Raw genomic sequence first — 23,234 nt, forward strand, 5'->3', positions numbered from 1 at the left:
GCCACACGATACAGTGCAGGGATTGATGCCTTGGACATCAAAAAGTTGAAAAAGAAAATAAGAAAATGTATTTGAGCAGGTTCATAACAGACAGAGTAGCTGTAGTAATGGTTTGCTTTGTGCCTTTTCCTGACATTAAGAAAACTCTCTGAACTTTCTTATTAATTAATTAATTAATAGAAATGGCCCACAGGTGGATAAGGAGACTATCATGCTAAATATGATGAGGGTGAAAATCACTTCTTGAGGAACTCAAAGGTTATTCTTTGGTTTAAACTAGATTTTCCCCCCCACCTCATCCCCTCAGAACTTGAAAGTTATTGTTTGCTTACTTGAAATGTTCAAAGTATGTCAGACTTGCGCCACAGTAAAAGTGATGCTGTCATTTTTCTCATGTGCACAATAGAGGAAAAAAGTAATTATATTCAAAACCATTATTTTTCCTCTATTATTATACTTATAAATTTCAGAATTGTTTTGCATCATTTGAGTTTCAACTATGAGTGACTCCAACAATGATGAGAATATGACGTAGAATTGAATCACAAGGTTTTATGAAAGCATTTAACTAAACATGTTTCTAAATGTAAGATTCGTGATTTCCCTATTTCAAGCATCAGAGACATTCTTAAAGTAGTGTTAACATTTTCCCTCATTTTTCATAACATAAAAACATAGAGATAGGTCTTCCCTGGTGACGCAGTGGTTGAGAGTCCGCCTGCCGATGCAGGGGACACGGGTTCGTGCCCCGGTCCGGGAAGATCCTACATGCCGTGGAGCGGCTGGGCCCGTGAGCCATGGCCGCTGAGCCTGCGCGTCCGGAGCCTGTGCTCCGCAACGGGAGAGGCCACAACAGTGAGAAGCCCGTGTAACCCAACAAAACGAAAACAAACAAAAAACCCCCAAAAAAACCCATAGAGATAAAAGTGAAATTCCCTTTTTGCCCCTCCTTAGACTTATTTCTCTCTTTTCTCCCCCAGAGGCCACCACCATCATGAATTTGGGTGTATCTTTTTTTGTTTTGTTTTGCGGTACGCGGGCCTCTCACTGTTGTGGCCTCTCCCATTGCGGAGCACAGGCTCCGGACGCGCAGGCTCAGAGGCAATGGCTCACTGGCCCAGCCGCTCCGCGGCATGTGAGATCTTCCCAGACCGGGGCATGAACCTGTGTCCCCTGCATCAGCAGGCGGACTCTCAAACACTGCGCCACCAGGGAAGCCCTGGTTGTATCTTTTTAATCCATGTTTGTTTGATCTCTGTCTCACACACATATATGTGTGTATGTGTGTGTTTGTATTTATACACAATATTATTTAGTCAGTGTTTTAAATATTTTCATAATTGGAGTCCTGCAGTACACGTCCTATGTGCAATTTACATTTTCCACTCTTATTTCACTTTTGAGCCTGACCCATGTTGATACATTGTGTATCTGGCTAATTTGTTTTACTTGCCAAATAGTGCTTATTGCATATTTTGTCATATATGATTTGGAATCATATTATTATATTTATCCATTCTCCTATTGCTGATAACTTAGGTCATTTCTCTTGTTTTGCTACTGCCAACATAGAGGCATGAACAGTCTTGTACAAGTCTCCTGGGCACAGGTGCACAGGTTTTTCTCAAGGCTCTACCAAGAAGCAGAATTGCTGGATGATTGGGCATTTGCTCATAAAACATTATCAGGTCTTGACTGATAGCTCACCCAAGTGTTTCACTAATTTACTCTCCCACATACAATGTATGAGAGTTCATATTTCCTCATCTCCTCTTCAACACTTAGTACAGTCAGACTTTCTAATTGTTTTACAGCCTATGAAGTATAAAGAGGTATCTTTCTATTTCTATTCTTTCAATTCCTAATAGGGTTGAGTATCTTTTAATGTGTTTGGTGACCATAAATTCCTGATTTTTCTGCTCTGCAGCTGCTTTATATATATTTGTTGACCTCTCTTCTATCTGATCATTTAATCTCTATTTCATTGATTTGTAGGAGTTATTTATTTGTTCTGGAAACTAACCCTTTGTAAGCTGTATGCATTGCAAATATCTTCTCTCAGGTTGTGGCTTGTTTTTTCAACTTGGTTTCTGGTGTTTATGTTTTCATTTTTAATTGCATAGGAGTTCAACTTTTGTGCCAAGTGTGTGAATAGAATATTAGTTCAGAATGTGGCCTCTAGAACCAGATGGCCAGGGTCACAATTCTGGCTTAATTATTTGCTGGCTGTGGGATCTCCAGCAACTTCCTTAAGCACTTTTTAACCTTACCTTAGTTTCATTATCAATAAAACGGGAAAATATCACCTCTCTCAAAAGTTTTGTCATGAACATTAACTATAAACCAGTTAGAATATTGCCTGTTGTAATGTGAGAGCTATCTATGCATTAGCTACTAGGATTTTTGCTTGTGATACATTGTTTTAAAAATTCGTTCCTGGGCACCACAGTGGCTTTGGGACAAGTGCCTGCGTGTGGCCACATCTGCAGGAAAAGAGTGTTTCCTGTCTGTACCCTGACATCTGAGGAGAGGCGCTGCCAACTTTTTTTTTTAACATCTATTGGAGTGTAATTGCCCCACAATGCTGTCTCTGCTGCACAACCAAGTGAATCAGCCACATGTATACATGTGTCCTCATATCCCCTCCCTCTTGCGTCTCCCTCCCACCCTCCCTATCCCACCCCTCCAAGTGGTCACAAAGCACCGAGCTGATCTCCCTGTGCTATGCGGCTGCTTCCCACTAGCCATCCATTTTACATTTGGTAGTGTATATATGTCCACGCCACTCTCTCACTTCGTCCCGCACTGACAACTTTTATCCAGGATACTTTTTTCTTAAATAGCAGCATGGAATCTTCCTTTTCTAGAGGCTCCCATGTGGTTTACCCTCTATTTTCTCAGGTTTTAATTCTAGAAGGAAGAAAGTTTCCACCTGCTACTATAACCATGATTCCACTGAACTGGAAGTGAAAGCTGCCACTCAAGAACTTCAGATTCCTCATGCCTCTGGAACAATAGGCAAAGGAGGGAATTATGATGTTAGCTGGCATAATTGATCCTGATTACCAAGTGGAAATTGGTCTACTATTCCAAAATGGAGGAGGGTTACCTGGCATATGAGCACTTCTGCTACTTGAAATAAGTCACAAATTAAGTGAGTGGCAGGATTCTACTTCCCATTAAAAAAAAAAAAAAAGGCTGTAAAGAGGATGTCTTCTCTTTCCTTCTCCCTAGCTGTGGGGATGTTTTTGTTTTTGTTTTTGTTTTTGCGGTACGTGGGCCTCTCACTGTTGTGGCCTCTCCCGTTGCGGAGCACAGGCTCCGGACACGCAGGCTCAGCGGCCATGGCTCACGGGCCCAGCCGCTCCGCGGCATGTGGGATCTTCCCGGACCGTGGCACGAACCCGTGTCCCCTGCATCGGCAGGCGGACCGTCAACCACTGCACCACCAGGGAAGCCCCTGTGGGGATGTTTTAAGTTTAGTCAGCTGGATGCCTCCACATGGGACTTCAAGCTTGACCTGGTGACACAAAGAACCTGAAACAGTTGGAGATTTTTAGCGTGGTAGCAGCAGAACCAAGTGGTTTCCCATTCATACTGCTCCTGGGGCCTGACCTTGGCTGTGCTTTCAGCTGCCTGACCTCTTCACTCTTGCACACTTTTCATGGTTGGTGTTTCAACTTTCTTGTCAGTTTTGTGAGGTCCCAGAAATCCTTCCAATAAATTTCTTTTTTTTTGCTTAAAAAAAAAAAAATTTCTTTCCTAGCACTGCCAGTCTTACGTGTATATTATGTGTATGTTTAAAAGGTAAATGTTACTTATGATAGTTTTTGTTATAAATATATTTTCTCATAATAACTGAGTTCTGAAACTTATACAAAGTTATGTTTAAATATAGACTAATCTAAATGACATCTACATTTTTATTAATTTTAATTCTTTAGAAACTATTTCTATTTAAAGAAATAGAATTTCAGTAGTGAAAGCAAACTTTATTTCCTGAATTTGAACGTGCATGAAAGTTATAACAACCTCAGAAGTGACTTTTATGTTATATTAAATTGAATAATATAATTGGGAGAAAGCCACAAGTAATTCCTAAACACCTGAAATAAGAGTGTGTGAGACATAGGCATGATTTGTGTTTATTGAATGAATAAAGAGTTTGCTTTTTATAAAAGCATCCACCTTAGAGCAGTCTTTAAGAAAAAGAATCAGGGCTTCCCTGGTGGTGCAGTGGTTGAGAGTCCGCCTGCCGATGCAGGGGACACAGGTTCGTGCCCTGGTCCGGGAAGATCCCACATGCCGCGGAGCAGCTGGACCCGTGAGCCATGGCCGCTGAGCCTGTGCGTCTGGAGCCTGTGCTCCGCAACGGGAGAGGCCACAACAGCGAGAGGCCCGCGTACCGCAAAAAAAAAAAAAAAACGAAAAAGAATCAAATGCACAAAATATGCAGTTGTATAGAATCCCCTAACAGAGAGAGTAAAGTGTGCACTTAGAGGAAATAAAATCTAAACCCAGTTTCTCTTGGGACTTCTATTTTCTGTGATCAGTCATACTTTTAATGCATTTTAACTGTGCTAAAGGAATCAGGAAACCATTTAAGTGATTAGTGCTCTTTGTCTACTCAAAAGGAGGATGCTCATGCTTTGAGAACATAGTTTCATATTCAGTGTCAGCGTTATTTTTTCAATTTTAATAAAAAATGTTCCTTCTTGTTTCTGTTGCACGTAAAATCGAAACACTTTTGAAAGAGACAAACAAAAAGTAAATCTTATTTAACAGTGTGTTGTGTAGTTCTGTATATAAATCACCCATTATGGTGGATGAGTGGATAAATCTCAAAGGATGCGTGAAAGTGGTGGCACCACCTTGTTTGTGCCAGGTGACCCAGGACATTGTCTTTCAGCTCTAAACTGTGGAAATGAAAGATGGAGAAGTAGAAAATGCCTTATGAACCCAAATAATGGCACATTTCTGTATTAGTCAGTGTGACATTTATTCTACCAAAACAAACAACCCTCCAACTTCAGAGTTTCAGCAAAACAGTGGTTTATTTCTCACTTGTGTTGTGTCTTCTCTGGGTTGGCGGAAATCTTCCCTTCGCACAGTTACTCAGAGACCCACCTCAACTCAGGGCTTAACAAGGGAGTGCGTGGAGATCGCGTACCTGCCCTTCTGTGCTTGGGGAAGGAGGTGGCACATGCCCCCATCTACATACAAGGGGGCAGGGAAGTGTGCTCTTCAATGTGCCTGGAAGGAGAAGAGAACAAGGCTTTGATGAGACATGGGAGAAGCTTCCAGTGACTTGGGCATTCTTATTGTTTCAAGTGGGAAGTAACAAGTGTGTTTCCCTCCATGACTTTTTTTTTGTTTTCATTGAATGGAGGATTCTTTAAATTCTGTGGTGCTTTACAATTTTCAAAAGTTTCAGACACATGATTTTATATAATTCTATAATAACCCTTTTTTCCCTCTACCCCTTTCTTACCCCTCCCTTCTTCCCTCTCCCCACTGGTAACCACTAGTTTGTCCTCTACACCTGAGTCTGCTTTTTTCCTGTTCTCTAGTGTGTTGGGTTTTTTTTTTTTTTTTAGATTCCACCTATAAGTGATATTTTACAGTATTTGTCTTTCTCCGTCTGACTTTTTTTTTTTTTGCGGTACGCGGGCCTCTCACTGTTGTGGCTTCTCTGGAGCACAGGCTCCAGACATGCATGGCTCAGCGGCCATGGCTTACGGGCCCAGCCGCTCCGTGGCATGTGGGATCTTCCCGGACCGGGGCATGAACCCGTGTCCCCTGCATCGGCAGGCGGACTCTCAACCACTGCGCCACCAGGGAAGCCCTGTCTGACTTATTTCATTTAGCATAATGCCCTCTAAGTCCATCCATGTTGCTGCAAATGGCAAAATTTCCTTCTTTTGTATTGCTGAGTAGTATTCCATTATATATCATATCTTCTTTATCCATTCATCTGCTGATGGACACCTCAGTTGCTTCCATAGCTTGGCAATTGTAAACAATGCTGCTATGAACATTGGAGTGCACTATCTTTTCAAAATAGTGGGGTGTTTTTTGGATATATACCCAGGAGTGGAATTGCTGGCTCATATGTAGTTCTGTTTCTAGTTTTTTGAGAAACCTCCATACTGTTTTCCACAGTGACTGCAGCAATTTACATTCCCACCAACAGTGTACAAGGATTCCCTTTTTTCCACATCCTTGCCAACATCTATTATTAGTGTTCTTTTTGATGATAGCCATTCTGACAGGTGTGAGGTGATATCTCATTGCGGTTTTGATATGCATTTCCCTGATGACTAGCAATATTGAGCATCTTTTCATGTGCCTGGTGGCCATCTGCATTTCCTCTTTGAAAAAAGTGTCTATTCAGTTCTTTTGCCCATTTTTTAATTGGGTTGTTTATTTTTTTGATATCGAGTTGTATGAGCTATTTGTATATTTTGGAATTAAGCCCTTTTTGGTCATATCATTTGCAAATACCTTCTCCCATTCAGTAGGTTGTGTTGTCATTTTGTCGATGGTTTCCTTTCTTGTGGAAAAGCTTTTCAGTTTAATGAGGTCCCATTAGTTTATTTTTACTTTTGTTTCCTTTGCTTTAGGATATGGATCCAATAAAAAAAATATTGCTGAGATTTATGTCAAAGAGTGTTCTGCCTACGTTTTCCTCTATGAGTTTTATAGTATCTGGTCTTACTCCAGTTTGAGTTTATCTTTGTATATGATGATAGAGAATGTTCTAATTTCATTCTTTTACATGTAGCTGTCCAGTTTTTCCAGCACCACTTATTGAAGAGACTGTCTTCTCTCCATTGTATATTCTTGCCTCCTTTGTCATAGATTAATTGACCAAAAGTGTGTGGGTTTATTTCTGGACTCTTTATTCTATTCCATTGAGCTATATGTGTGTTTTTTGCACCAGTACCATACTCTTTTGATTACTAGAGCTTTGTAGTATAGTCTGAAGACAGGGAGCCTGATTATTCCAGCTCTGTTCTATGACTTTTGGAGTTGGACAGATTAGTTTAAATCCCTGCTGAGTTCCTTATGATGTGTGTGGTCAAGTTATTTAACATCAATAAGCCAGTTATTCCCCATCCACCAAAAGATGTTAATGATTGTTGTGAATTAGCAGAGCCTTGGTGTACAGTAAGTACTCAGCAAAGGACTGAACTGGTAAAAGGAATGTAGTAGCATAGAGATAGTAGTAAATCTTGAAGGATATAGCATGAGAATATTTTTACTGTATCAGAAGAATACTGTATTGGCTTCCTTGGGCTGCCATAACAAATTACTACAACTGAGTGGCTTAAAATAAAGGACATTTATTATCTCACAGTTTGGGAGTCCAGAAGTTCAAAATCAAGTTCTGTCGACAGGGCTATGTTCCCTAGGAAGGCTAAAGGGGAGGGGTTTTTCTTAACTCTTCCAGGTTCTGCTGGCTCCAGACATTCCTTGGCTTAAAAATGCATAACTCCAGTCTCTTCCTCTGCCTCTGACCTTCTCCTCTGCATCTTTCTCCTCTAAGGATCTTTTTTAAGGACACTTGTCATTGGATTGAGGATGATCTTATCTGAAGATCTTTAACTTAATTACATCTGTGAAAACCCTTTTCCAATAAGTAACCATTCACAATTTCTAGGGATTTGGTGTGGACATATCTTTTGCGGGGGAAGGGCACCATTCAACTCACTACAATTATGAAAGCATTTTCCACCCCTACATTAAATGCCACTTACTAAGTGAACATGCTTTGTAATTTTTAAAATATTAATTATAGGATTACATTTCTGTTTTAAGTGTTAAACTTTGCAGTTAGACCTTACTACTTTATCATGCTATATCTTTTTGAAACAAGAAGTTGCATTGGACTGAATTTGTAATGTTATCGTTTCATGTATCAATTGTCTATAGCTCTCATCATTGCAAAACCATTTTCCACTTTTCTAAAATGGATTGGCTGAGAAGAAAGATAGCCTAAAAAAGTCATATGTCTCTTAAGGGACTACTCTTATATTCATGTATATCAATCATGGCTATTCTGAATGCTGATTTATACCAGAATTTCCTTTTCCCCCAGCAAATGTATGCAGAAGCCATCTCTAAGGTACAGATTAAAGTTCTAAAACCTGCTTGCTGTTGTGAAACTGATGAGCTATTCATAGAAGCTGCTTGATCAGAGTAAAAGATCTAGTGAAATAAGGGTAGAAAGTCATTCTCAAAATGATACCTGTGTGTAATTGGCCTCTAGGTTTCTCACAAATTATTGACATATTAAAAAAGGGTATGTTGGAACTATTCGCATATATAATGAAAGAGCTGTTCACATTTAGAAATTTTAAATTTATTTATGTATTTTAATAAATCATTCAGAATAAATTTATGTGCCTACATCATTACAATCTGCACAGTATCTTTGGCATATCATTTAGATGAGCAACCATTTCTACCTGGGTCATTTTATAAGATGTACTTATAAAGTGAGAATTTGGGAACTGTATATTCAATTGGTGTAAAGTGTTAAAACTTTTATATTACTTAATTTAAAATATAATAAACAGCTGAAAGGAACTCCTTATATGATATGTCTAGAAGAAGGTATAGATTTATTTTATCTCTTTATAATGAAAATGGAGAAAGTTATTTCTTTGTTAGAATACCTTACAAAGTCTACATGAAACTATTCAGATTTGTATTTTAAAATGACTAAAGTTTAATAGAACTGTATGTATGTAGAAATTATTGTAAGGAATAAGTATGATATGTTGGGATTTGTAAAAAATGAGCTGTTCTTCTGAAAATTACTGAACGACGTCCATTTATAACATGCTAATACCTGTGATTCAAAAGAGGTATACATCAAACATGTTAAAGCTAAGATCGTGTTAAAATGGGATCCCTTTTCTCAGTCAGAAATTAAAGGGAGTTCCATGGAGCCACCATTACTACCCTCATGTGCCTTTGTGTCTTATAGTCTAGAGTTCTTTTGTTTCTAACCGATTCATTATACCTATGTATTCTCTCTTTTATAGTTCAGCAGAAGAGCAGTTTCACTGGCAATCACAAGGTAAAGTACAGCTTCTTTTTTTTATTGAAGTATAGTTGATTTACAGTTTTGTGTTAGTTCCTGGTGTACAGGAAAGTGATTCATATATATATATATTCTTTTTCATATTTCTTTCCATTATGGTTTATTACAAGATATTGGATATATTTCCCTGTGCTATACAGTAGGTCCTTGTTGTTTATCTATTTTACATAAAGTAGTTTGTATCTGCTAATCCCAAACTCCTAATTTATCCATCCCCTACCCCGTTTCCCCTTTGGTAACCATAAGTTTGTTTTCTATGTCTGTGAGTCTGTTTTCTATTTTGCAAATAAATTCATTTGTATCATATTTTAGGTTTCACACACAAGTGATATCATATGGTATTTGCCTTTCTCTCTTTGACTTACTTCACTTAGTTTGATCATCTCTAGGTCCATCCATGTTGCTGCAAATGGCATTATTTCACTCTTTTTTATGGCTGAGTAATATTCCATTGTATATATATATACGCACCACATCTTCTTTATCCATTCTTCTGTTGATGGACATTTAGATTGAAAGTACAGCTTCTTGATGAGCATTTATATTTACTGCTGCATATATCTCTGTTGATTAATTTTCTTGTGAACTTTAGGAAGAGACTTATGAAAATGAATATGACAACACATGACACTAAAATTAGATGAAGCTGTTCTGATAGCTCAAGATTTCGTGGGAGTTAAGTTCTCCCAATTCCTTAGGAACTTTATGTTCTTCATGGATACATGGACTTGGCTGGCCTTGGTTTTTAATGGTGGTTGACCAAGGGTTGCAATGTGATATCTAATGAGCATTTCAAAAAGATAATATCTTTGGTTAGGATATTTTTGATTATTAAATGATAGTCTTAAGCTTTAATATTGACATTACCATGTGTTTGTTCATGTCTTTAAAATATTATATTTATTTCAGATGGTCAAAAAGATATCGAAGATGAGCTCACAACAGGTCTTGAATTGGTGGACTCCTGTATTAGATCACTGCAGGAATCAGGAATACTTGATCCACAAGACTATTCAACAAGTGAAAGTAAGTCAAATGACAGTTAAGCTTGAAGACAATTAAAATATAAGAGCATTATGTCATTAATATTATAATATTATTATAATTTATATCATGAGTCATATCTAATAGGACTTCAAGATATGTTTATACTTGTTTTATCCATTTCACTCCTCTCTCACCTACTTCCTTCCAACATCACCCCACACTAATTCACATTTGATTAGAAACTCTCTTAAGTCAGTAATTATCATCTAGATTTCTCACCAATTATTGACATATTGGTGATCCTCACCAATTCTCTGATATCCTTTTTGGCATCTAGAGTAGCACATTGTACAAACTCATCATTTAGTTGTTTAATCAACACAGTGTCTGCTTTAAAGTTAACTATCAATGCTTTACTCATACAGATTATTGTTGGTAGAGATCTTAAACGGTAGAGCAATTATATAACAAAATAGAAAAAAAATGATGTAACATATGCAGTACTATTTAGCACCATGCTATAGTACTATGCAATAACTCCTTCTATTTCTATGTTTAGCTATCTTGCATAGCTATATTAATCTCAATAGAATATTTAAAGATTTCTTTCTTTTACTTAGTTATGTATTTTTCAACCAGAGTAGCTGAGGCTTTGAAATTAAAGTTCTATGAATTGAAATGAGCCTCATTTTAATAAATTATAAAATTCTCTTGACCTATTTTAATAAAATCCCACAAAAAGCTAAAAATTAAATCATTAAAATGTACCTTACCCTGATAATTTCTACATGAGAAATCAGTGGAGCATTTTATTCCTTAATTAAAAAAAATAAAATTTCCTTGAATACCCATCAAGGTTTGCTATATAAAAGAAAGATATAAGAGTAAGATAGCATAGTGATCTCAAAACCATTTAATTTATATATTAGTTCATTTCTCTATGATCTTTATAATACCACGACTCTTAGGGTAACATCATCATGAATATCCAGATTTATTTTAACCATATGCATCCCCTTAATAAAACTCCTAAAGTAAGATGCATGATTTGTATTATACTTGTTCTCTGTGTTTTATATTTTAAAATGTAAGATTGCTACCTCGTTTTTCTCAAAGTCTATAAATATATTTCTTTTGTAGGGGTAGTTGTAGTTAGAACTATATTTAATTAATATTTGAGGCACATGTACTCATTTTATTATAGAGTAAGGAAAGCAGAGATAAAATAATGTGTCTCAGGAGGATGATATTGGCTATCTTATTTTTTACAGAATAATAGAGAAATATATTTTATTATGATTTTAGGAGGGAGATAACCTTTTATTCATAGAAAGTACAGAAAAAAGAAGGAAGAAAAGAGTAAATTAAGAAGCAAATTAAAATAGAAGTGATAAATCAAGTATATCAATCTAACACTATATGTAAGCACTAAATTCTCTGAAAAGAATGAAAATTCAAATTTGCAGTAAATAAAAATAAAATAGTGATGTTATGTTTAATATACACACTTATATTAATGAAATAAATATTGAAATTAAAGGAATAGACAAAGTAGTGACAGCAAATACAATGAACACAAGGAGTGGGATTGGGAAGAATAATGTGAGGTGACGTGGACTTTAATGCAGAAGCACTAAGCAGGGTCAAAAAGGAATTATCCAGTAAAAATATCTTAACTTATAATTATGTGGTAAAATCTGGTGAATATGTATGTGCCAAACAAAATAGCACCTGAATATTAAAAATTATTAAAAATGTAAGAAGGTGATGAAAAATATTGTGAACACTTTTTCTTTTAGTATTCAGAATCAGACTGAATCCTAAAAGGAAAAGCCACAGAAAGTTGGAATAAATAATTAACAAATCAGTGCATTAAATAAATTAAAAACATTTTTTGAACAATAATAAACACTTGTTATATATGTCCAAGGAAAATTTATAAAAATTGATCAGCTGATGGACTGTAAAGACAATCCTAAAAATTAAAAAGCGTAGGAAGGCCACGTTCTTTGATGATAATTCAGTAAAATTAAAAGTAAATTATAAAATGCTAAGCAAACATAATCACATTAAAATTAAGAGACATACTTTTGGCTACTGTGAATCAAAACGGAAGCAAAAAGAAAATTACATGCTATTTACAAAGCAAATAGAATAGCAACATTTTATAATGAAAACATAAGTGTATGGTAAAAAACTGCACTCAGAGGAAATCAGAATTTTATTATTAAAAATAAAAGACAAAGTAAAGAGATGTGTATTCATTACTGGGACACCTTAAAAAGAGTTAAATAAACCAAAAGAAGCTAGGAAGATGGAAATACTAGAAGCAATTCAGAGATAAAGTAATATAAAAAAGAGTAGAAGAAATAAATGAAAACTAAAAGAGATAAATAAATAAAATAATAGAAAGGATAAGTATATGAACTTAAAAAAAAAAACTTTAAGTCAATTAATAATCCTGAATTTCTGAATTGAGACACTCTGCTACACCCAGGAGAAGTAGAAAGAACTTTTAGTGTTCACTTTTGTATTTCTGCAGAATGTTTTCAAACACTATCTACAAAAGATGTATCTTTATTATGGGAAATTTAAATACTCCAGTAAGATTTTTTTGAAATGTATTTGCTAACTGCTGAATTAGTTGGTTTTCAGAAATATTACTTAGTTTATGTTATTAGGTAGTGAATTATCTTTTTGAAGACTCCTAGGATTTTAGTTAATTATTCTTTTTGGAAGGCCCTGCTTCCTTGTTTGCAGATAGGAAAAAAAACAAAGCAAAATTAAAAAACGAACAAACAGACAAAAAACGCAGGTGATGAAAATGCCACTTGAAAATTTTATACCAAAAGATCTGAACCACAGTGAAATGTGGAATATTTATGTTCTTATGAAATGTTTGTTCTTAACATTTTCAGAGTCAGTTTGAGACTGAACGAATTGAATAAAGTTTAGGAAGTTAATTTAAAAATATTGAGTAGACAGCTATCATTTGGGGGATCAATTATTGCTAATTTTAAGTACTGAGACTATCATAAATTAAAAATCCTGGGCTTCCCTGGTGGCGCAGTGGTTGAGAGCCCGCCTGCCGATGCAGGGGATGTGGGTTCGTGCCCCGGTCTGGGAAGATCCCACATGCCGCGGAGCGGCTAGGCCCGTGAGCCATGGCCGCTGAGCCTGCGCGTCCGGAGCCTGTGCTCCACAACGGGAGAGGCCACAACAGTGAGAGGCCTGCGTACCGTACCGCACAAAAAAAAAAAAAAAAAAATCCTAATTGCTGTTTGTATTTGCATCAGGGTCCAGATGGGAAATAGAGTCTACTCAAAAAAAGTTTAACTGAAGAGAATTTAATTAGCGGACGATTTACAAAGAACTGAGCAAGATTCAGGGAGCAATCAATGCCTGCAGAAGTACTCAGGGGGTAGCAACCGATGGAAACCCTTGCTACCCTTAGTCCCGAAGGAAAAATCGAGGGACTAGTGCCAGCAGAGTCAAGAGGCAAGGCTGGCGGGAGCAGAGAAATAAATATCCTGGCCTCTCTCTCCTCTAACCTCTGATGCCCTTCTCGTGCCTCTCGCTGGCCAAGTCCAATCATAAACCAAGTGCCAAGTGACCCTTGTGATACAGTCTCTGTGGGAGAAGGGTGGAGAATGAATATGTGGAACAAAGAGAATAATCAGCACAACCTTCTACTTAATACTAGAACAATATACGTGTTTATATTTATATAAACATAACTCATATAATATGTAATGGCTCTTTGACACGTTTCATATAATTAGCACAAGCCTATGAGATTCTCCTCGTCCCTTGTTTGTGTGATGATTCAATCAATGGACTCATTAGCTAGAACAGACATGAAATAGCTGATGCTAAATTGGACCTGGCACGCTGCCCTTGAGAGCCAGTGTCTTAGTCCTAACACGAAAGAGACTCAAACAACACGAAATACAGTCTAAAACCAGCTTGCAACATTACTACAATGGCAACCAGTCTCAGCCCCTAAGCACATAGTACGGAATTTGTTGTTTAAAAGCTTTTGTTATCTTTCTTTCCAAGATCTGATTAAAGTAAAATTTGAATCTTAGTAAACCCATCTTCTTGACCCTAAGGCAAGCAATAACTGCTCTAGTATACAGACTGTAGCGTCCTACAGTTATCAGTGTTTTCCAACACTTCGCATTTTTTACAAAGTGCCATCGTAAACAGTATGTAAATCATGTGTACAGCCTCTGCCACCCACCACTATTTTGTGACTGCCGGCTGTGTAATTTCAGTTCTAATAAATACGTGTCATGGAGTCACCAGAATTGCTGCTGCTTTACTGGGAAAAAAAAAAAAGTTATTGACAGAAGTTCAGGGCCATTAGCTTCTCATATAATATACAGCTTGACCTAAACTGCCATGGACCAAGTACCATATTTAATCCATGCATCCTTGGAGATACAAACTCAGAAATAAGGGTCATTATATCTCAGCCAAAAGTTAATGAAGGTATTTGTCAGTTGAAATCAGAAAGAGAATGGACAACTTGGGGGGAAAGGGCCTATATGTTTATAGAGATTGTTAATTTGTTTAATTATTATATTTTGAAATAGCAAGTATTTTTCTATAGCAGCTGGACAAATTGAAATTCCACCATATCCTAGAAAATCCCAACATTCAGTAGGAAGGAAATCTTAGGAACTTAAGATATTCTGAGTATTATGGCAAAGAAAGCAGTGTTATCTTATTGAGTTCTCAAATCAGAATATATTCAAGAATCAATCATGTAAGTTACCATTCTTAGCAGGTAAAATCCAAATAGAATAATCATATGTAGTTTGACAGAAGGGAATATATTACTTACTCTTGATTTACAGTCTGTCATTTTCATTTAATTACTGTGAATATACTTAATTCTATGTGGTGAGAAAATTGTTGAGAGATCAGGTTATTAAAATGCTATAAAATGTTATCCCATATATTCTTATGTAATAATAACAAAGGTAAGAGACATCCTTGTGAAGTGAATATTTTCATAACTCCTGGCATGCATGGCAACAAAGGATTCAGAAGTGGTTTAAGAGTATAAGATTTTTATAGTAATTAGAATAATCAAAATAATATATACATAATGTGGCTCACAATATTGATAACCTGTTATGGTGGAAACCAGGTCCTCAGTTAGACCCGATGGGGTGGAGAGCCTCTGGGTAGGGGTTCAAGGTAGCCCATCCTGCCCTTGGAACCATAAGACCTGGATTCAAGTCCTACTGTTCCCCTCACTCCACCAGTGGTTAACGACTGTCACCTGGGCTCTGGAGACCCCAAGTCCTTTCCTGGACATGCACGTATTCAAGTTAGTTGAGTACATCCTTGAATTGTTCATTTCTTGTGAAAATACTTCATCATATGCCCTTTGGTCCAAATTTTTGAAATACAAACACGAGAGTCACCTCTGCAGAAGTTTGTCATGGTTCAAGCCTGAAGTCGTCTGATGCTACATGTGTCCTTTTGTTTCCTTTCCAAATTCTCTCACACCCACCTCCTCCACTACCTTTGGCGTTATAGAGCCAATGGGAAGTTAGCAGTGGAAGGTGTGAGCAAAAGGTGAGGGAAATCACCCAGGTAGCCCACAGGCTGTAGTGATATCCTCCAGGGAGCTATCATTATCTTTCCCTCCAGATTTTCTCTCCACCTGTTTTTCAGCTAATGTTCACTTCTTTCTCTTAAATTTCCTTCTTTCACATAGACATTTAAGAAGCATGCTATACCTTCTCCAAAGAGGTCACCAGCTCAGAGGCAGACCTCGGAATTGAGACCTTGTCTTGTTCTTGTGGCTTCAGCTTCCACCACTGATGTGCAAAGACGTAAAATACCAAGGGCTCCTTATACATTCCCTAAGCAAGAGAAAACAATGCAAATTCCTCACTAAAAACATCATTCTCATCTGTGTAATCCAGATCTCCTGGAATCAAGCACAGAGCTTAGAGCCTGGGGAAATTTTTTTTTTTTTGGCGGTACGCGGGCCTCTCATTGCTGTGGCCTCTCCCGTTGCGGAGCACAGGCTCCAGACACGCAGACTCAGCGGCCATGGCTCATGGGTCCAGCCGCTCTGCGGCATGTGGGATCTTCCCGGACCGGGGCACGAACCTGTGTCCCCTGCATCGGCAGGCGTACTCTCAACCGCTGCGCCACCAGGGAGGCCCATGGGGAAAGTTTTAATGAAAATATAATTGGGTTTTGAAATTGTCAAGGCACTCTAGGTGCACAACACACAAACATGAGGGTCAGATGAAAGCTGGTGGAAGTGAGGAAAAGTAAAGAGGCAGAAAGCTCTGGTGAGAAAGTCAGATTAAGCAGACTTTTCCCCGGGGCACAGTGGAGGGAGGGGTCTCCTGGTAATACCTTATGGAGATGTCATATAGGATTCCCCCAGAAGTTAAAACATTAAAACTGCCACTGATCAAACACTAAGTCACTTCAACAGCAATTGATAAAATCAAATCTTAACATACTGGCTTTTTATTGTATCACTATAGGCACAGGTAAGTGTTACATTCTTGTTTTAAACGTCTGTATTAAGCACTTATTAACTGTAGCACAGAGAGTCTCTGCCCTTGTGGCATTTACATTCTAGGCAAAAAAGGCTGAAATCAAGCACTCTAAATACTGTAAAGTCAGGTAGGTAGTTACCTCCAGCAATGACAAAGCCAGTGGGGAGTAGAGTAGGACAGTGTTTCCCAGAGTGCACTTGGGATTCCTGGGGGTCCTTGAGAACTTTTCAAGGGGCAAAGGCACCCATTTTCACAGTAATCCCATGATGCTCGTTGCCTTTCCATGCTCATTTTCACACAATGAGAGCGAGAGTGAGAATGAGAGTCACATAGAGAACAGACTTGTGGTTACCAAGGGCGGGGCGCGGTGGGAGAGGGATGGAGTGGGAGTTTGGGGTTAGCAGATGCAAACTATTATATATAGGATGGATAAACAACAGGGTCCTACTGTAGAGCACAGGGAACTGTATTCATTATCCTGTGATAAACCATAATGGAAAAGAATATGAAAAAGAATGTATACATATGTATAAATGAATCACTTTGCTGTACAGCAGAAATTAACACAACATTGTATATCAACTATACTTCAATAAAATAAACAACAACAAAAAAAGAATGAGAGTCACACATGATGAGTGTTCAGTGAAGCTTCCCGGATGCTACGTGGCACTTGATAGCATCATCGCGCTGACGGCTCATGGAAAGTGTGTGATGCAGCCTTCTCTTTTAAACACTTCCCAGCTTTAGTATCGTAAATAGTATTCTATGTCACTCATATGGTAAATAAAATCTCTTTGGGGCATGTGGGGTCTTAGTTCCCCGACCAGGGATTGAACCCGTACCCCCTGCAGTGGAAGCGCCATCTTAACCACTGGACGGCCCGCGAAGTCCCAAAACTACTCTAGTTTTGAGAGAATGATCAAAGGGCCAGGAAGTCATCCTTTGTGAGAAGATACTTGATCAGGGACCTGAATAAATGTGTGAGCAAACCATGCAGGCATCTAGGGAAAAGTCTGTGATTTGCAGCAAACCAAAAACTGGTTCTTTAAGCTAGTGTAATTCCATAAATACATTGTAATGTTTTCAGAATTTGGCTTTTAAATTTTGTTTTCTCCTAAACTGATTTGTATTAGTTTTCTATTTCTTTTCACAGTTATTGATAGTGAGAAATATAAATCTATTATCTTTAGACTGTGAATTTATAAAGAAATATAGGGAATGCTTTTCCTCATTTTGTGCTACATTAATTTTTTTAAATGGTAAATAATCCAAAGACAAAACTGTTCAAGGAAATAGTTGGGGACTAGAGCAAGCTATAAAAATACCATTCTATGGGGCTTCCCTGGTGGCGCGGTGGTTGGGAGTCTGCCTGCTGATGCAGGGGACGCGGGTTCGTGCCCCGGTCCGGGAGGATCCCACACGCCACGGAGCAGCTGGGCCCGTGAGCCATGGCCCCTGGGCCTGCGCGTCCGGGGCCTGTGCTCTGCAGCAGAGGAGGCCGCAGCGGTTAGAGGCCCGCATAACGCAAAATAAATAAATAAATAAATAAATACCATTCTATGATTATAACGTTATGTAAAAATCCCATGCCCAGTAAAATTCTTGAGCTGTACATTTTAAACCAAAGTTTTATATTTGAAGTTTATTTTTTGTGATAAATGTCATTTTGCTCATTTCCCGCCATTGTATACGGATGTAAAGAACCTGAGTTATTGTATTTGGTGTGAAAGCTTTACCCATCTTTGGTTATTTCACATACAGCAGTCAAACTTGAAAGAGCGGACTAGCTAGGCCAGTAGCATTGAGTGAATCTAAATCAGTTTAAAAACTAAATGAGTACTTCTGTATTCTTGGGGCCATTACAGTTCTCACTTTTAGTAAAGCATTATACATTGAAAGGAGCTGACCAGATGAAACTGATATTCTGAAGAAAGAGACTTAGAAATCAAGTTTAGGAACTCGTCTGCCTCTAGAACAACCACATCAGCCCTGAGCTTTCTTACGTAAGTGGGCCGCTCGAGCTTTTGCCCCCAGTTAATTTTAGGGATGGTAGATTTTAGGTTAGTGAAACTCCTTCCTGTGATTTTTTCAAGTTACTAGTGAAGATCAGGAGAAAACAACTAGTTTTTCACTACGAACTACCTCTTATTCCAAGTGGGTTTGTAAATTGGCAAGTTCATCCAAAGCCCATAAAGAAGAAACTGCGGCTGTGAATGAAACTGATTAATAGTGCAATTTAAGCAAAAGTCAGTACTTGTACGGTGTAGAGTTAACTTGCAGTTAGATATGACTAAAGTGCTTTAAGCTTGATTTAAATCAGTTCAATCACCTTACAAATAATTGACAATTTTTCTCATTGATTTTGGAATCTATAATAGCCCTTTTGTGTGTGTGTATATATACACACAGGTATGTATACATAATTTCCACTAGCTATTTCCTTTCTTCTTACTCAACATTTTCCACTAAAAGATTTCCCCTTTCTTTTTATGTGTTGCTGCTCTAAGATTTTATTTTCATTTAAAATAAAATAATACTTAACCTTCAAATTATTCTTAGCCTTCCACAAAGATTGGATAACAAGAGGGTGGAAATGAATGCAGATTCTCTGACGGTTATCGATGTGTGTGAATCTTATTGGCTTTATTTTTCATGGTCTACGTAAAGATGAGATTTTATATTATTTTGAAAGAGTCAGTTTAACCTAAGAGTAAGTAAAGAATGTTTCTAAACTTCCTGACAAACGGAAATCTAAACAAAACTGCCTTTGTCAGTTATTCAGTCCTGAATTTGTCTGTCTCAACTTGTGTGTTTATTATTCCTGATTATCCTGAATTAACAACCTAACAAAACATTCATTGAACGCCTATGCGAGACGTTGCCTAGATCTCATAGCTGTTTATTTCAGTGCATTCTTGTCAATAACTCTTTTGATGGTAAAATAATCCCTCGGAATTAAATTGATATCTTAGTTACCACTTAGAGACCTTGTCTTGTTCTTGTGGCTTCAGCTTCCACCACTGATGACTTGGAAGATTACATCTCTGTCCTAAAATTTCACTAACATATAACCAAACTTTGATCTTGGAAATTTTTTAAGATCTAGAAAGAGAGTCAGGTCTGTTAGAGCCAGTATTAAAACCAAGCCCAGACTCCCTTTCTAACTATGTGAACTCCCACCATCTCCAACAACTCTGTAATTTTAAGATTAAGCCTGTCCTTCCCCAAAAAACGGGGTCCCCAACATATGTCTCTTGCTAATCCTTCCCTTGGGATGACATGTGAGGGGAGTTTTCTGCTTTTTTCACACTCCTTTAGTGAATATTTGCTGAGTTCTGGGACGGATGTTCAACCGAAGCAGACCAGAATTAGCAACTGCCAATAAATCACCTTAAAACTTGTAGAAACAGAAGGTGTGCACCTGACACTAAGAGTTCTGTCCTGTCTGCTCGGCTTTCTAAAAGGACTTACTCTGCACTGTGGGAATCTCCCCAGCGCCCAGTGCAGTGTCAGCGAGATCCTGCTAGAGATCAGCTGAAGAGTGGCCAGTCATTTCAGCTGTCCTTCCCTTCCTGTCTACTTAGTCCCGAAATACCGATGAGCTTTTTAAAAAGGATGCCTCTTAAATGTGCACTTTCTCTTCCTTCCTACCATGGCCACTACCGCAGTTCATGTTTCCTCCATTATTACCGGTTTCCAGGAAATCCCTGGCCTCTAGTGTCTCCAAGTATCCAATCCCAGAGTCCTGCTGCTTTCACATGAATGTTCAGACTCCCTGTTTTTATCCTATTACTCTCCTTCTGTATAATACTGTACACATATCTCTGTTGAAATTTCTCAGAGTCTGGTCTATGCAGAGTGTTAAGGTAGCATGATGGGGGTAGGGTTAATTTCCTCGGGGCAATCAGGCATCAGGGCAGGCTGCATGGAGGAGGTAACATTTAAACAGCACTTGAAGTTTGAGAATGTTTTGAGGTTGATAAAGACGGGAATTTCAGGCTAAGAGAGAACTTTCTCTTCCCCATCTCTTGGCTCTGACGCTAGGTTTTATTTGGTTTGGTTTTAATTTCAAGCCATTTTAATGATCTATGCCTTGTATGTCTCCTTTGCAGAATGAAAGCGCACAGGCTGTTGAAAGAAAACACTGATATATGGGACAGTACTATAATAAGGTTTTCAGGACAAATTCCAATCAGCGTTTTATTCCCAGATCATGTGGCTCAGTAATTAGATAATTAGATAATAATACTAATAACCGACATTTGTGTAGCAGTTTATATTTTTCCAAGCACTTTCACATCCATTATCTCATTAGGTACTCAAATTTGTAGATATTAAAATTTTAGAGGACAAATAATGAAGCGTGGAAAGAACACACACTCTGAAGCCAGAATGCCTTGCCTGCACCAGGCATCAGTGTGTGTGGTCTCAGTCATTGGGACCTTCAGCTCTGTCATCGTAAAGGGGGATAACGGCATGTTTATTGGGATCTTGTTAAGATTCCAGGGGTTAATAGATGGAAGCTGCTCAGGACAGTTCCTGGAACCTAGCACTCAGGAAAGGTGAGCTGGTATTGATGTCCTCATCATCATTTTCTTCTTCATCATCATCATCATCTTCTTCTTCTTCTTCATCATCATCATCATCTTCTTATTCTTCATCCTCATCTTCTTCATCATCATCTTCTTATTCTTCATCCTCATCTTCTTCTTTTTTCCGGTACACGGGCCTCTCACTGTTGTGGCCTCTCCCGTTGTGGAGCACAGGCTCTGGACGCACGGGCTCAGCGGCCATGGCTCATGGGCCCAGCCGCTCCACAGCATGTGGGATCCTCCTGGACCGGGGCACGAACCCGTGTCCCCTGCATCGACAGGCGGACTCTCAACCACTGCGCCACCAGGGAAGTCCCATCCTCATCTTCTTCATCATCATCATCATCTTCTTCTTCATCCTCATCTTCATCCTCATCTATGCTTTCATACACGTGGAAATGGACTAGAGTCCACCAGGTCTGCTGAGTTCCAGTCCTGGATTTTTTTCCAACACGCACCTGCTCCAACTGGCATGATTGTGACCCAAATAATGACTTGGGAATGCCACTTTGTACACCTCTGGCCTTTTCTTTGTTATTGCAAATTATGTAATTTAATTAAGGTTTACAGTTTTCTGGGACCAATATTTAGCTAAAGGAGACAAGAATAAGCAATTCCAAATGAAGTCTTTTTTAAATCCGTGTAAAGATAATGAGTGCACATAATCAGGAAAACTCTAAACTATCTAGTTAATTTAAGGAGAAACTGACTATATGTTTTAGTGTATGTTAATACAATCTATAAGTGAGTCTGAAGTTTTATGCAAGAAATGAACACTTCAGCCTTTCCGTCTGCTGAGGTTGACTTCTGCCCCACTCCTGGAGGACAGCAGACTTCCTCCAGCCAACACCTGGAATCTCTAAGGAGAGGTTTTTTGGGGAAGCAGTACCACAATCTGAGGCATGAAGATCTCTCCCGCAAATAAACTGATGAAAGAATTTTTCAACCTTCAAATGTTGATGTGTGTATATGACTTCAATATGCTTTGATGTTAACCAACCACAACTCCCAGAGCTGAAGGTGGGAGACAAGAATAGGGTCTCATCTTCATTTTACAGAGTGTACGACACTGGCCGACCGCTTAACCTCCCCACACTCCTCTTTATACTTCTCAGAATAATGACAAACATACAAGGGCATTTTTTTTCATGGGTTGCTAGGTGGTCTTTAGTCAATTCATATATTGATATTTGAAGACATATTAAGATATTGGTATAACACTAAGATGCTCTCCTAGGATCAATGGCGGGTCCCATGTCCCTCAACTCTGTAGTTCCTTCGGAATTTCTCCCCTCTGTCCATTTGGAACTAGTGTGTCTTTTTTTTTTTTTTTTGTCCGCACCATGCAGAGTATGGGATCTTAATTCCCCCACCAGGGATCGAACCAGTGCCCCCTGCCTTTGAAGCGTGGAGTCTTTAACCACTGGACCACCAGGGAAGTCCCTGAAATAGTGTGTCTTGAGCAGATCAGGGGCACATACTCTTTTGACTTTTATCAATTCATCAGTAAACAGTTTCCCCTCTCCTTCCTAGCCCCCAGGGCTGAGATATTTTGAATAGGACCCCTGGGCTTAGCTTTGAGGACTGTCCCAAAATGGAGAAGGTCCAGAAAGGTCAAAAAAGTCACCTGTGACCTCTTAGGTCAATGTCCTGGAAGCATACATGCGAGAGGGTGGCTTCTGCTTTTGGTGACCTAATAGGACATGGTGATCGACTGTTGCCCATAGTTGAAGTTTCCTCTGAAGCAATTAATTACACTAAAGGCAACATTCCATTTCCCTAGCTGGAATTTTAAACCCCAGTCTCTTCCTGTCCCCACTGAGCATCCCAAGAAATCCTCTTACATTGTCCCCATCCCCCAGTGGTGGATATACTTCATGTCCTCAGGAATACAGCCTAATTTTAACTCTAGCCCAAACAAGACTCGATGGAAAGTCCTAAGTTCTTGAGAAAATAAAAAAATCATCATTTAAAGCCCCAAAACTAAAAATGTTTTTGAAA

At 38.4% G+C, this 23,234-nt stretch overlaps 1 protein-coding gene across 6 annotated transcripts in view; it reads left to right on the top strand.

The window, feature by feature from the left end:
- Positions 1–23,234, top strand: part of CTNND2 (catenin delta 2) — a 947,506-nt gene that overhangs the window by 494,069 nt on the left and 430,203 nt on the right. For all 6 annotated transcript variants that reach the window (XM_004274484.4, XM_033436579.2, XM_033436580.2 and 3 more), the window contains 2 exons: positions 9,054–9,088; positions 10,022–10,138. In XM_004274484.4, coding sequence (XP_004274532.1) covers positions 9,054–9,088; positions 10,022–10,138 — 152 coding nt within the window. The remainder of the gene's footprint in view (positions 1–9,053; positions 9,089–10,021; positions 10,139–23,234) is intronic.

Source organism: Orcinus orca, chromosome 3 (genome assembly GCF_937001465.1).
Source record: "Orcinus orca chromosome 3, mOrcOrc1.1, whole genome shotgun sequence".
Lineage (NCBI taxonomy): Eukaryota > Metazoa > Chordata > Mammalia > Artiodactyla > Delphinidae > Orcinus > Orcinus orca.